Source organism: Symphalangus syndactylus, chromosome 1 (assembly GCF_028878055.3).
Source record: "Symphalangus syndactylus isolate Jambi chromosome 1, NHGRI_mSymSyn1-v2.1_pri, whole genome shotgun sequence".
Taxonomy (NCBI): Eukaryota; Metazoa; Chordata; class Mammalia; order Primates; family Hylobatidae; genus Symphalangus; species Symphalangus syndactylus.
In genome coordinates, this window is record NC_072423.2 from 36,255,559 (window position 1) to 36,268,988 (window position 13,430).

A 13,430-nucleotide genomic window follows, 5' to 3' on the forward strand; every position below is an offset into this window, starting at 1 on the left:
GCCAGGTCCCGCTTTTTCCCCACAAGTCCCACGATGGGGATCCGCCTCCTGCAGAGGCGCGCCCACCTGCGTGCCTCAGTTTGCCTGCGGTGCGGCACCGCCCCTTTCCCCGCCCCGCGCGCTTTCGCAGCTGTTCGGCAGGGAGGAGGGAGCGGGACACGACCGCCCTGGGGTTGATGTTCGGAGGGACCCGCGAGCACAGGATAAACCCGAGCAAGAAGTGGGAGAGGAGAGCGCCTGCGGGGCCAGGGAGTGCGCAGGCGCGAAGCAGCTTCCTTGCCGCTGTCGGTATCCGCTGTGGAGACCGCGGGAGGGAAGGCAGGGCGCAGGCGCAAGCCCTCCCCGACCACTTCCCTTCAGGTTGAGGCTGGAAAGCGCATGCGCAAGCTAGATGGGCAGCGAGGAGAGCCGCGACTGCCAGTCCCTCGAAGGGGCGCGAGCTGTCGTTGAACGTCAGCACGCAGATGCAACTGGTTCTCGGCAGGGGGGCGCGCGCACCGCTGCCGAGCGCCAGCCCACAGGCGCGGGAGCCTCCCTATTAAGGGCACGCGACGTCGAGGCAATAGTGCGCAGGTGCTGAGCCAGAGGCGGAGCCCGAGAGGCAGGCAGCGGACATCCGGTTCCGGGAGCAACGAACAGCCGCGGAGGCGACAGCTACCGCTTCAGAGGAGGCGGCCGCGGAGGAGGAGGAAGGGGAGGAGGGCGAGGCGGGAGGCGCAGGAGGGACCCTCGCCATGGGTCCACGGGCCTAGAGTGGCGGAAGATACCGGCCTGGTGCCAAACTGGTGAGACAGCCTTGGGGCTGGACGTGGAGAGCGCTCAGGCGGAGGATGGGAAGGAATTGTGGCTCAGAACGCTGACGGGGAGGAATGAAGGGCCCTCAGGCCGATGAGGGGGAGGAATGGCGGCGTCGGAATACTGACTAGGAGAAATGTGGGAATTTAGGCTGAGGACGGGAAGGAATGGAGCTCAGAACTCTGACAGGTAGGAGTGTCGGGATCCTGGGACGAGGACGGAGAGGAGTGGTGGAGATCAGAACGCTAAAGGGAGACATCGGGGCATCTGAAGTTGAGAGAGAAATGGGGGTTCAGAACTCTGAGAGGGAGAAATAAGGGGCCCTCAGGCTGATGACAGGAGAAATGGAGGCTTTGGAATGCTGAAAGGGAGGAATAGGAGGCCCCATATAGAGGACCAGGAGCAGTAGGGGATCAGAATGCTGACAGTTAGGGATGGCATGATCCCTGGACAAGAGCAGAGAGAATGGGGGAGGGTTCGGAATGCTGAGGGGAGAAATTAGGGTCTCTCAGGATAAGGGAGGAATGGAGGATGAGAACAGTAAGGAGGAGAAGTGAGAAGTGGGGAACTTTTTGGCTGTAGAGGAAGGTTTGGGGGCTCAGACTAGGGAGAAATTGTGGGTCAGAACATTGAAGGAGAAGAGAAATAAGGGGGGAGCTCTTGGGCTGAGGAAGGGGAGGCATGGGAGTCTTCCAGTGTGAGAAATGGAAAAGATGAGGGGCTGTTCAGGCTATGGGTTGGAGCAGTTGTGTCTCGCAGAGGAAGTCGAGGTTGTAACACTGAGGTAGCAGGATAAGAGGACATCAGGCAGAGAAGGAATGGAGTGGTGAAAACACTGAAGGAGGGAAATTAGGAACTTCTGGGTCAAGGAAGGGGGGAATGAGAGACTACTGAAGTGAAGTAGTGAGGGCAAGAGAAATGGGGCCCTTTGGGGCTGAGGATGGGGACTATGGGGGTCTTGGGGTGATAAAATAGAGGGATAGAGGCCCTTAGGTCAGTGACAGGGAGGAATGAGGGGGAAGGATGAAAAGTTTCTGGATTGGCAGTGAGGAGAAATGATGGGCTATCAGTCTGGGGATAGAGAGGAGTAGGAGATTCGGACACTGAGAATAAGAAACAGGGATCCTTGGGTTGAGGAATGACGATCTCCTAGGCCCAGAATAGGAAAGAATGGGGTGAGAATATGAGGGGTTTCTTTTCCATATATGGGCTGGTTGCCTGTGGCAGGTCCTAGGTCTTGGGCAAGCACTAATGGATACCAGTGATTTGTGTGGCCTGGGACACAGTTTTGTCTCTTCCTAGAGCCTCAGTTTCCCTCATCCCCTCCACCCCCTTTCAGGCTACTGCTGCTTCCTGTGGCCTCCATGGCTGAGGACTGGCTGGACTGCCCAGCCCTGGGCCCTGGCTGGAAGCGCCGTGAAGTCTTTCGCAAGTCAGGGGCCACCTGTGGACGCTCAGACACCTATTACCAGAGGTACTGGGTGGGTAGTGGGCAGAGTCAGGAGTGGGGTAGAGCCTGATTCTGGTAAAATCAAATGGTGTGGTTATATTTATGGATGGAGTTTAAATTATGCACATACAGTTAATCCTTATTAGCGGATTTTATGTTTGCAATTTCACCTACTTAATAAAATTTATTTGTAACTTAAAAGTCACTACTCAGTGCATTTGTGATTATTCAAGGATATGTACAGAGCAGTGAAAAACTGTCACTAAATGCATGTGCTTCTATCTGAGGCTGAAGGAGCCCTTTTCAGCTTTAATACTGTAAACAGGTGTCCTTTTCGTGGTCTCTTTAGTGTCACATTTTTCTAATTTTTGTACTTTTTAGTGATTTTGGTTTTTAAAATGGTCCCCAAGCATAGTGCTGAGGTGCTGTTTTGTGTTCTGAGTGTGAGAAGACTATGTCATGCTTTACGGAGAAAATACAAGGCAGATAAACCTTGTTGGTTATCTGAGTTACAGTGCTGTTGGCTGTAAGTTCAATGTTATGCATCAGAATTATGGTACAACCAGAAAAAGAAGGAAATTTGCCAATATGTGCACAAAGCTGCTTCAGAAAGTACAGAAAGCATTTATAGTCTTGAAGCTATGAGAAAGCAGCTACATTGGTGGGTTCATGAAATGACGATCAATAAAGCATAGTTGACAGCATTGTTGAGGAAAGCCAAAGTCACGTTACCCTGGGTTAGGAAAATATTAAGGTTATATCAGCTAGTGCTGGCTGACTTGCACATTTCAAAAGGCGACATGGCATGAAAAATGTTAAACTTGCATGCAATGCAGGTTCTGCTGATCAGGAGTCTTCCAAAGAATTTTAAAAATACCTGTTAAGTGTTATACAGAAAAGGCGTTGTGTATAAGAGTGGTTTTCAATGTCAATGAGATTGGCTTGTTAAACAAGAATATTGGCAAACAAACCTTACAGAACATATACGGCCTCCAAAGCCCCTGGTTTGAGTCATTCAAAGACCATGCAAATAATCATTTGTAAAAAAATATATATATTAAGTAATGTGTGTTTAAACAGAAACACACACAAAACAAAAGTTCAGATGCTCTCAGGAACCTAACCCTGTATTCTAGGAGCAATGGTTTTGTATTCAATGTTCATGGCAGCTTTGTAGAACATAACTACCATAACTAATGAGAGTCAGCATAGATGTTTATAAGCATTTACATGTGTTTAGGAAACATTAATTATTAAGTTTCTATATTCTTTCTGATTTTTTAAATCTAAGTTGCTATCTTTCCAGGTAAATATCAAATTACAAATTACTTTTTGTTTACATTTAGTTATAATTTATTCACATATTTATGTACTTGTATAAAATTTTCAAAACTTAAAAGTGCAGTTGTCAAGAACTATAAAGGATCTGAGATTTCATTCTTAGGACAAGATAATAGTGAATTTGTCAGAATTTTGTAGATGCTGGTAGGAGGGGTAAGACTCCTGGGTTACAGATCAAAGACAGTTTATTACAACAGTTGCAGGATCCAGAATACAGTAGTCTCCCCCTTATCTGCAATTTCATTTTCCACAGCTTTAGTTACCTACAGTCAACCACCATCCAAAAATATTAAATGGAAAATTTTAGAAATAAACAATTCATTAGTTTTGAATTGTGTGCCATTTTGAGTAGTGTGATGAAATCTCACACCATCCCGCTCAGTCCTGCTCAGGAGGTGAATCATATCTTTGTCCATATCCGTATCCATATCCATGTTCTATACACAACCTGCCTGTTAGTCACATAGTAACCATCTCAGTTATCAGATAGAAAAAAAACAGTACATATTACATTAGGGTTTGGTACTATCCACGGTTTCAGGCATCCACTGGGGAACTTGGGATGTATCCCCTGCACGAGAGGGGGAATTACTATATTACTATTTTTGTGCCAGTTTCTGAATCCCAATTCCTATGGCATGACATGAAGAGGATTGTATTATTATAGGAAAAGAACCCTGAGCTTAGAGAATCAAGTTTTTTTAAATAATATTAAGACAGTAAGTATGCTTTCCCTTTACTATGAAAGGAGACCCTATCTTTTATCTTCCAAGGTTGTTTGCTTTACGAACATCCTTGGAAAGATAGTTTATCAAAAAGGACAATCGTTGTCTGTCTTGCAGGGCATACAAAAATGCAAGAAACCCCTGGGGGTCCCAAAATCAATTACTTATACTTTAATTTGTGTGTAGTTGCATTTGTTTATATGTTTTTAAAACATATTTGTGCTTTCTTTACTTGATTATATACTTGGTACATAATGCTAACATTTATATGTTATTTAATATATTTGTGTTCCTAGTTGCGTTTATTTTTACTTATATGAAATAGTTCCAGTATTACTAGTATTATATGTTCTAAATATGTTCATCTGTTTACATTTATATTGTTCCTAATGTTTGTATATGTGTTGGTATTTATATTAATTTTTTTATGTTTTCAAGGTTAGTTGAGGTGGGGCTGGGCAGGGCTCACAAGCCAATTCTAGGCTGCCTCCTGTATCCTGCCAGCCCTGTCAGAAGGTTGTATGGGTGAAATGGCATTGGCTCCACCTGGGTGCTAACCCATCATGGCCCATCCCTAGCCCCACAGGAGACAGGATCCGAAGCAAAGTTGAGCTGACTCGATACCTGGGCCCTGCGTGTGATCTCACCCTCTTCGACTTCAAACAAGGCATCTTGTGCTATCCAGCCCCCAAGGTACTTCACAACATGAGATGCCTAGGTAGGGGTGGATGTACCACCCAACACCCACCCACTGACCCATATTCCTCTTTCCCTTACTTTCCAGGCCCATCCCGTGGCGGTTACCAGCAAGAAGCGAAAGAAGCCTTCAAGGCCAGCCAAGACTCGGAAACGTCAGGTTGGACCCCAGAGTGGTGAGGTCAGGAAGGAGGCCCCAAGGGATGAGACCAAGGCTGACACTGACACAGCCCCAGCTTCATTCCCTGCTCCTGGGTGAGTGTTGGTCTAAGGTGAGCCAGATGGGTGAGGGTTGTGATTGGGGGTTCTCTTGGAGCCCCACACCTGCCTTTCCCATCCCAGATGCTGTGAGAACTGTGGAATCAGCTTCTCAGGGGATGGCACCCAAAGGCAGCGGCTCAAAACGTTGTGCAAAGACTGTCGAGGTGAGTGGCCTCCAGAGGATTGGGCATTGGGAGATAGGAGCTGGAGCGGGTTCAGTGTCATGCTAGGCTGGGGGTTGAATGTGGATGTCAGGACAGAGGCTACTGGGATGGTTAGAGGTTGGATATTGGAGATAGCAGGCATAGGTAGAGGTTGAATAGTGGAAGTCAGGGCACAGGCAGTGAGTGAAGTCAGATGTCTGTTGCTTCCTTTCCACTTTTCTTCTTCCCTCTTCCTCCCCACAGCACAGAGAATTGCCTTCAACCGGGAACAGAGAATGTTTAAGGTAAGCACAACCTGCTTCCTCTTCACAACTCTGCAGTGGGAGCAGGATGTGATGGAGCTGGTAGAGTCTGAAGGGATGATGATGGGTCCACAGGATGAAGAGTCATTTTACAGGGTGCTGTCCATAGGTCAGCAGACACAATAATGGGAATTAATGGGGTAATTAATTCCCATTACCATTAGTGCATCAGTAGACATAGTGATGAAATTAACAGGGGACCAGTAGACATACTAATGGCCTCAGTGATGGTGACCAACCAGACCTTCTCAGATACAGTGATGAGGCTAATGGGGGACTAAAATTCATGGTGATGCGAGCTGATGTAGGGTCAGTAGACATGGGAGGACCAGTGCTTCTGGAGCAGGCCCGTGATCTCGTCCCTACCATTCCTGGCAGCGTGTGGGCTGTGGGGAGTGTGCAGCCTGCCAGGTAACAGAAGACTGTGGGGCCTGCTCCACCTGCCTCCTGCAGCTGCCCCATGATGTGGCATCGGGGCTGTTCTGCAAGTGTGAACGGAGACGCTGCCTCCGGATTGTGGAAAGGGTGAGTCGGGCAAGTGGAAAGAGCCCAAGGCTCACCTCGGCCCCTGGCCCTCATGGGCTTGGCCCCATGCTTCATGCCTCTGCTCCCACCTGCCCCCCGCCAACAGAGCCGAGGGTGTGGAGTATGCCGGGGCTGTCAGACCCAAGAGGATTGTGGCCGTTGCCCCATCTGCCTTCGCCCTCCCCGCCCTGGTCTCAGGCGCCAGTGGAAATGTGTCCAGCGACGTTGCCTACGGGTGAGTTGGGCTGGAGGGAGCAGAGCTCATTCTGCTGTTAAAATGGTCGCTGCCTCTGCTTCCTTTCAACCTGGCCTTGCCTACCTCATGTCTTTCTTTTCTGCCTAACCCTATGCTCGCCTTTCTGGCCCCGCCTACCTGCCCCTGTCTGCCAGCACCTTGCTCACCGCCTGCGTCGCCGTCATCAGAGATGTCAGCGACGCACTTCCCTGGCTGTGGCTCCCCCAACTGTGAGTGCCTCACGCCACCCTCTGTCTGCCTGTCCCATGCACGCTTTCTGCACTTAGGGGGTGGGGAGTTCCTGTGTCTGCCTGGTGCCACCAAGCTGAAACCACCCTTTCTGATCTTTCCCAGGGTAAACATGCCCGCCGCAAGGGAGGCTGTGACTCCAAGATGGCTGCCAGGCGGCGCCCCGGAGCCCAGGCACTGCCTCCACCACCCCCATCACAGTCCCCAGAGCCCACAGAGCCGGTGAGGCCCCAGTGGGTGGAGGGAAGGCACAACCCTGACCTTACCCAGTACCTGCCCTGACCCCACCCCATTTGCCTCTACAGCACCCCAGAGCCCTGGCCCCCTCGCCACCTGCCGAGTTCATCTATTACTGTGTAGACGAGGACGAGCTAGTGAGTGGCCCCACCCTACCTGGATAAGCCTAGACTCTCAGGACGCTTGGTTAACTTCAAAGAAGCAGATGCTGGAATGAGCCTATTGGGGAACAGCAAGGCACAATAATGGGTCCTAGGATGGGATGAGTAGATAATGGAAAACTAATACGGGGTCAGCAGGTGCATGACAGTGCTTCACGTCACATATACCAACACTCTGGTAGCTGATGCGGGGATTGACAGAGGAGCAGCTAGCACAGTGACTGGGGTTCACATAGGATGAGCAGACAGAGTAGGCACAGTGATGGGAGCTAATAGAGAGTTATCAAAATGTTGCTGGAAATGGGGGTCAGAGACATTTTCTTGGTAGCTAGTGGTGGCCTAGGAAATACAGCAGTGGATACTTTAGTGGAGCAGCCACAGTCCTAATGGTATCGAGGGCCAGCTGGCACAGTGATAGTGGCCAATGTTGAACTAGCAAATGCTGAGGAATGACTAGCGGGGAGTTAGGAGGCTGAGACTAGTATGCAAGTAGCTCCCTCTTATGGGGCTAGAGGAGCACCAGGACCAGCACTGGAATAGGCGTTAAGGATGGCCTCTCCTAGTCCTAGTTGACAGCACCACCCATTCCCCCCACCCCAGCAGCCCTACACGAACCGCCGGCAGAACCGCAAGTGCGGGGCCTGTGCAGCCTGCCTACGGCGGATGGACTGTGGCCGCTGCGACTTCTGCTGCGACAAGCCCAAATTCGGGGGCAGCAACCAGAAGCGCCAGAAGTGTCGTTGGCGCCAATGCCTGCAGTTTGCCATGGTGGGTGGGGCAGGAAGGGTCAGGTGGACGGGATAGGTTGGGCCAGGCGCCCCAGTGCCTGGAAGTGGTGGGCAGGCTTGGTAGGTGGGTGGGTGTGGCAGTAGCTTTGGTTGAGGATTAACAGACATTGTGCTTGGTTTAATGAGTCTAGGTGGCATTGGTGTTGCTAATAGGAGACTAGCAGGCTCAGTGATGAAGGGCTCATATGTAAGCAGATTCCGTGCTGGGACTGATGGGAGATTAGCAGGCATGTGGAGCCGGGCAGGGTGGATGTGATTGGTCAGGACACCAGGTAGCCATAGCACCCTATCTTTCCTCGTAGAAGCGGCTGCTGCCCAGTGTCTGGTCAGAGTCTGATGATGGGGCAGGATCGCCCCCACCTTACCGTCGTCGAAAGAGGCCCAGCTCTGCCCGACGGCACCATCTTGGCCCTACCTTGAAGCCCACCTTGGCTACACGCACAGCCCAACCAGACCATACCCAGGCTCCAACGAAGCAGGAAGCAGGTGGTGGCTTTGTGCTACCCCCGCCTGGCACTGACCTTGTGTTTTTACGGGAGGGCGCAAGCAGTCCTGTGCAGGTGCCGGGCCCTGTTACAGCTTCCACAGAAGCCCTGTTGCAGGTGAGGGCCCCACCCTGTCCTGCCTTCCCAGCCCCACCCAGCCGCATGCCAGGGAGCTGAGACCAAGTCTGCTGCAATCCTCCCTCACGCAGGAGGCCCAGTGCTCTGGCCTGAGTTGGGTTGTGGCCTTACCCCAGGTGAAGCAAGAGAAGGCGGATACCCAGGACGAGTGGACACCAGGCACAGCTGTCCTGACTTCTCCCGTATTGGTGCCTGGCTGCCCTAGCAAGGTGGGGGCAGTGATGGATGTTCTGTTGGTGCCGTAGTGGAGTGGTCTGTAAGCAGAGTGATGATGAGCCATGATGGTTCTCTTGAGCAGAGCAATAGATGTGCTGATTGCGACGTTTCTGCAGAATTACCCCGCCTGTCTAACAGACACCCTACCTCCCACAGGCAACTAGCTTTGCCCGCTTTGCTATCCAGCTAACAGAAAAACGGAGGTCAGTGAGGAATGGGAATGGGAAAGGTTTATAGGCAGAGAGATGGCCTTTCTGTGTTGAAATGTGATGGAAGTAGGATTTGTCAGCACAGTGAGGGGTTGGCTGATAGAGACTTTCCTCAGGTGAACTCTGCCCTTCTAATGGTTGCCTGTTTCCTACTTCTCCCAGGCAGTAGACCCAGGCCTGCCATCTGTGAAGCAAGAGCCACCTGACCCTGAGGAGGACAAGGAGGAGAACAAGGATGACTCTGCCTCCAAATTGGCCCCAGAGGAAGAGGCAGGAGGGGCTGGCACACCCGTGGTCAGTGCTGGGGATGCCCCACCCTGCCCTGACCCTGCTGTAGCCCCAACAACCACATTGACCTATGGTGTTAATTCTTCTCTAGATCACGGAGATTTTCAGCCTGGGTGGAACCCGCTTCCGAGATACAACAGTCTGGTTGCCAAGGTGTGCCCCACACAGTGAGGGATGGGGAAGGAGTGGGCGTTGGCCAGATGTGGGCCCTGAGTTTTGAAAGTATAGCCGCAGTTTGGCATGGTGTAGTGGGAGGTAAAGGCCCATGCCCACTATGCTGATCACAGTTAATAGGGGGCATGTGTGTAGGCCCCTAGAGATTTCTGCTGAGATCCAGCCCAGTAGCATTCCAGGTTAGGACTCTCCTTTGGGGGTAGGGGAAAGACTTGGTACTCTATCATGAGATTTGAAAGAAAAAGATAGGGAGTCTGGTCCCTATTTTCCTAAGGAATTTCTATAGGGGTCAGCTTTAATATATAAATTCTTACTCAGAGAATAATCATTTGGGGTCTTGAAGGCCTTTGGAGTCTCCAGGAGACCTCTGGATGGGCTGTTAGCTGACATTGAGCAGTGTGTATCAGAGAAATGGTGCTGGGCTTGCCTGGGCAGTGGGATGGGCAGGAGATCTGGGTTCCGAGCTGGCTTTGTGAGCTGGGTTCACACATAGTTGTGTGATCTCTGGTTGCCCTGCACTTCCTGGAGCAGCCTCTGTGGAAGGGCTTGGGCTGGATCTCTTGAGCCCTTCCTGAGCCTATTGAGGTTATTCAGATGCCATGCAGAACAGTCCCTGTAGTCCTGGCATAGAACAAAGGGTAGACGCCTGTAAGGACTAGGGTGGTTGGGAGGACAAAGGAATGCTGGCTCCTGCAGAGTGTTGACAGACCCTGCATAGAGCCCTAGACACTGGCGATGTAAACTATTGGCCTAAGCACTTGGATTCCTTTGCTCCTACAAACCAGCCCACCAGGCTAGAAACCCTTTCATCTATAATTGGCCAATTACAGAAGTATTGATTGAGTTCCTGTTGGGTGCACAGCATTGAGGACAATAAGCCCTGCAAAGCTTACCCTTCAGGAGACACAGGATACCTACCTTCAGGGAGCTTATAATCTGACTATGGACAAGCTGTCTATAATGGTAGTTTTTAGAAGATGTAAAAAAAGATAAAGGATAATTAAGGGGAAGTGGATGGAGGACACAGAATAGTAGGAAATGGTTTTGTAATGCTCCATTTCGCACATAGCAAACCTCATTCAACATACAGACCTGCTCCCTCTTCCCTAGGTCCAAAGACCTTAAAAAACCTGGAGCTAGAAAGCAGTAGACTGGAGGCTTCTACAGACTGTAGGATTCAAGGTGATATTTGCAGACTGGCTTTATGAGAGACAACACTGATCTACTAGGGGCTGGACCCTAGATTGGTTGCCAGGGCTTGTGTGTGAATCAACCCTAGGAGGAAAAACCTACCACCAAACCAGAAGAGCAGGCCTAACAGTACTTTGAGCTTCTAGAAGAAGTAAGCGGGAAAGGAAGAGAAAGAGTAGAAAGTTGGTGCATCTTCTCCCCAAGAGCCTGAGTATAAGAAGTTGGATTTTAAGAGTGGGGGAGCTGGGATGGGGAAAAGTAATATAATTAAAGCCACAAAACAACCTAAACAAGCCATGTTTATGAATAATTGTAAGTGGCTTCTGGATGAGACCTGGTAGTGTCTCTACATACTTCCTCAGGGAGATAGCAATTGAAAATGTAATTGAATAAATAAGGAAAGGAACTGCTATTTGGTGTGTTCCTCTGTGGACCCAGTTTATTTAATCCTTAAAATAATCTTTTTGGGAAGACATTGATTTTGTCCATTTATGTGGATGGGAAAACTGAGACTCATTAATTTGTCCAGTGTCAAACAGCTGGTGTTAGTAGAGCCTAGGATCAAACCCAGCTTTTAAAGCCCTTGTTCTTTAAGCCACTAAACTGTAACCTGTAATCCTGTATGCACTAACAGGAGTTTTCGGTGACCTTGAAAACACAGATTACTATAATTACTATAATAAATCCCTTACATTCCTGTCTCTAGCATGGTTTAGGGAGTGCCAAGGCTCGATGTAGATGGGGTCACCTTGTCAGAGCATCTGTTCATACAGAAACTGGGTTTCCTGCAGACCCCAGGTGCTGCATGGGATTCCTTAAACCCTACAGGATATATCTCCCCACTGGCTGCTGTCCATTTTGCTTGTTACCCTGACTCCCCCTCTTCAGCCATAGCAGTCTTTGTAACTAAAGCTGCCAGCCTGGCTCATCTTTCCTGACAATGTGCATCTCCTGCCCTGTGATGACCTTTGTGCTTGGCTCCTGCCCTCAGCCTGAATGTGTTCTAGGAGGCTGAATTCCTGCTTTGAGTCCTGCCCAAGGGCCAGTCTTGGCTCAGCCCTACCTCACTCTCTCCAATTCTTCATTCATAAAGTGCCAAAAAGATTAGACCTGTAATTTGTTAGCCAGCTTTACAAGGCCAGGACTGAGTGAGTGCCTCCTTAAACTTTGTATCCTGCGTGCCTCCCTTGCCTTACCCTAGTCCCAGCCCTGCAGCTTTAAGTAATTCAGACATGGATTAGCCATTTCCCAGTTCTATCTCATACAGTCCAGCTTCTGCCACCTTCCTCACCCCTTCCTTTATTCCAGCCTAACTAGTTCAGCCCTAGTCAAGACTGGATAGACTGATACTGCTTTGTTTCCCCCAGGAACCAACCACCCAACCCCAGTATTCTGGTAAATTTGACAAATGATCTGTATGAAATTTATTTGATTGACATTTAGACTCATGAGTTAAGCTTCTGCCGACCATGTATGTTAGGGTACAATCAGAGGAGCAGAACCATTAAGATAAAGATTATGTATATATGTATTTTAAGGGATTTATTATGGGGATCTCACCGCATGCCATTGTGGGAGCTGGTTAAACAGTCTCTGTAAGGCTGTTGTCTTTGCATCTAATGCTGGAGCTTGAAGTCTGCAGGGCAGGCACTCGGGAAGGGAAGATGGATGTAAAGTGTGGGAGACCAAGGACACAGTGGAGCCCACGAGCACGAGCTGGAACCCACGAGGATGGCCTGGAAACAATGTCAGTCTCTTACCACCTCCAGCTTCGATGATGTGGGTGTCCTGCAGAAGAAGCTGGTGCCCTTCCTCACAGAGTTAAATATGCATCTGGCCCAGGAATTAGAGAAGCTGAAGGGATGATCCTGGGGAAGGTGGAGCAGCTGCAGGCCTGGCTGCAGGCCTGACTACTGCCCACACCAATGAGGTGATCCAGCAGATACGTGGCAACGTGTGAACTGCAACAGCACCTGGTGCCCCAGCACCAACCTTCCAAATGTAAAAACAATATGCTGCTGTTTCACTTCTGCCCTCCGGTTATCAAGCAAAATGTCTCTTGTGGCCCATCTTACTGGAAGAGAGTTCTGGGAAACATAGCCTCACCAAGGTGACACATTACAAAGCCACCCTACCATGAATCTGCTCCCAAGGGTCTCACTGCTCACCTGAGGATAACTCAATATAACTATGTTGCTGAAAATGCAAAGCTGAAGACCATGGATTTCATGGTGATTCCAGCAAGTGCAGAGATTCTATGAAGCCCATCCAGAAAAAACTTGCTGGTCCTGGCTATTTTTGTGTCATTTATTCAAGTATTGAGAACCTGGCCTATGGTAGGCACTGTACTTAATACTAGGATACAGAAATGCAAAAGATACGGCCCATGCAATTTTATTAAATGCATCAATATGTATTACAAATGGTGAATGGATTTCCAACTTTATCATGGAATTTAATGCTGAATATATAGAATTCAGAAAATTGTTGGGAGGACAGCCCTTTTGTGAACCTTGTTTGGGGGCACAGTAGAAATTGGAAATAATTTAGTTTCTATCTCTAAGCTGTTCTATTTTAAAATTATTTTTAAATTTTTATTGTCCCACTTACATGCTTAGTGTTTCTTTTGGGAGTGGTTTGGTGGGAACAGTGTTGACTGCCTCTGAGAAACTGGGATAGTGGGTGGGAAGATCAAGGTCCCTTCTTTCCAAGGACCCTGAGCGATTCACTTCCCTAGGCCGCGGGGGGCGGGGGGTTGGCTGAAAGCTGAGGCTCTTGGTGTTCAGCACTGGCCGGACAC

General features: G+C 49.6%; 1 protein-coding gene across 50 annotated transcripts; it reads left to right on the forward strand.

Moving 5' to 3' along the window:
- Positions 1-453: 453 nt before the first annotated feature.
- On the forward strand, positions 454-13,239 carry LOC129493256 (methyl-CpG-binding domain protein 1). 50 transcript variants are annotated; one of them, XM_055299363.2, is made up of 17 exons: positions 489-785; positions 2,135-2,269; positions 4,890-5,004; positions 5,096-5,262; positions 5,350-5,432; positions 5,676-5,716; positions 6,113-6,259; positions 6,366-6,494; positions 6,650-6,724; positions 6,849-6,965; positions 7,049-7,117; positions 7,742-7,909; positions 8,235-8,531; positions 8,669-8,761; positions 9,140-9,271; positions 9,357-9,418; positions 10,550-13,239. In XM_055299363.2, the coding sequence occupies exons 2-17, from the start codon at positions 2,160-2,162 to the stop codon at positions 10,587-10,589; spliced, it is 1,845 nt and encodes a 614-aa protein (XP_055155338.1). In that variant the 5' UTR covers positions 489-785; positions 2,135-2,159; the 3' UTR covers positions 10,590-13,239. The 50 variants fall into 50 exon arrangements, with proteins under 50 accessions (XP_055155429.1, XP_055155347.1, XP_055155387.1 ...); XM_055299215.2 differs by having other exon boundaries at positions 492-785; positions 8,232-8,531; positions 12,266-13,239; XM_055299256.2 differs by having other exon boundaries at positions 492-785; positions 8,232-8,531; positions 12,273-13,239.
- Positions 13,240-13,430: the final 191 nt, after the last annotated feature.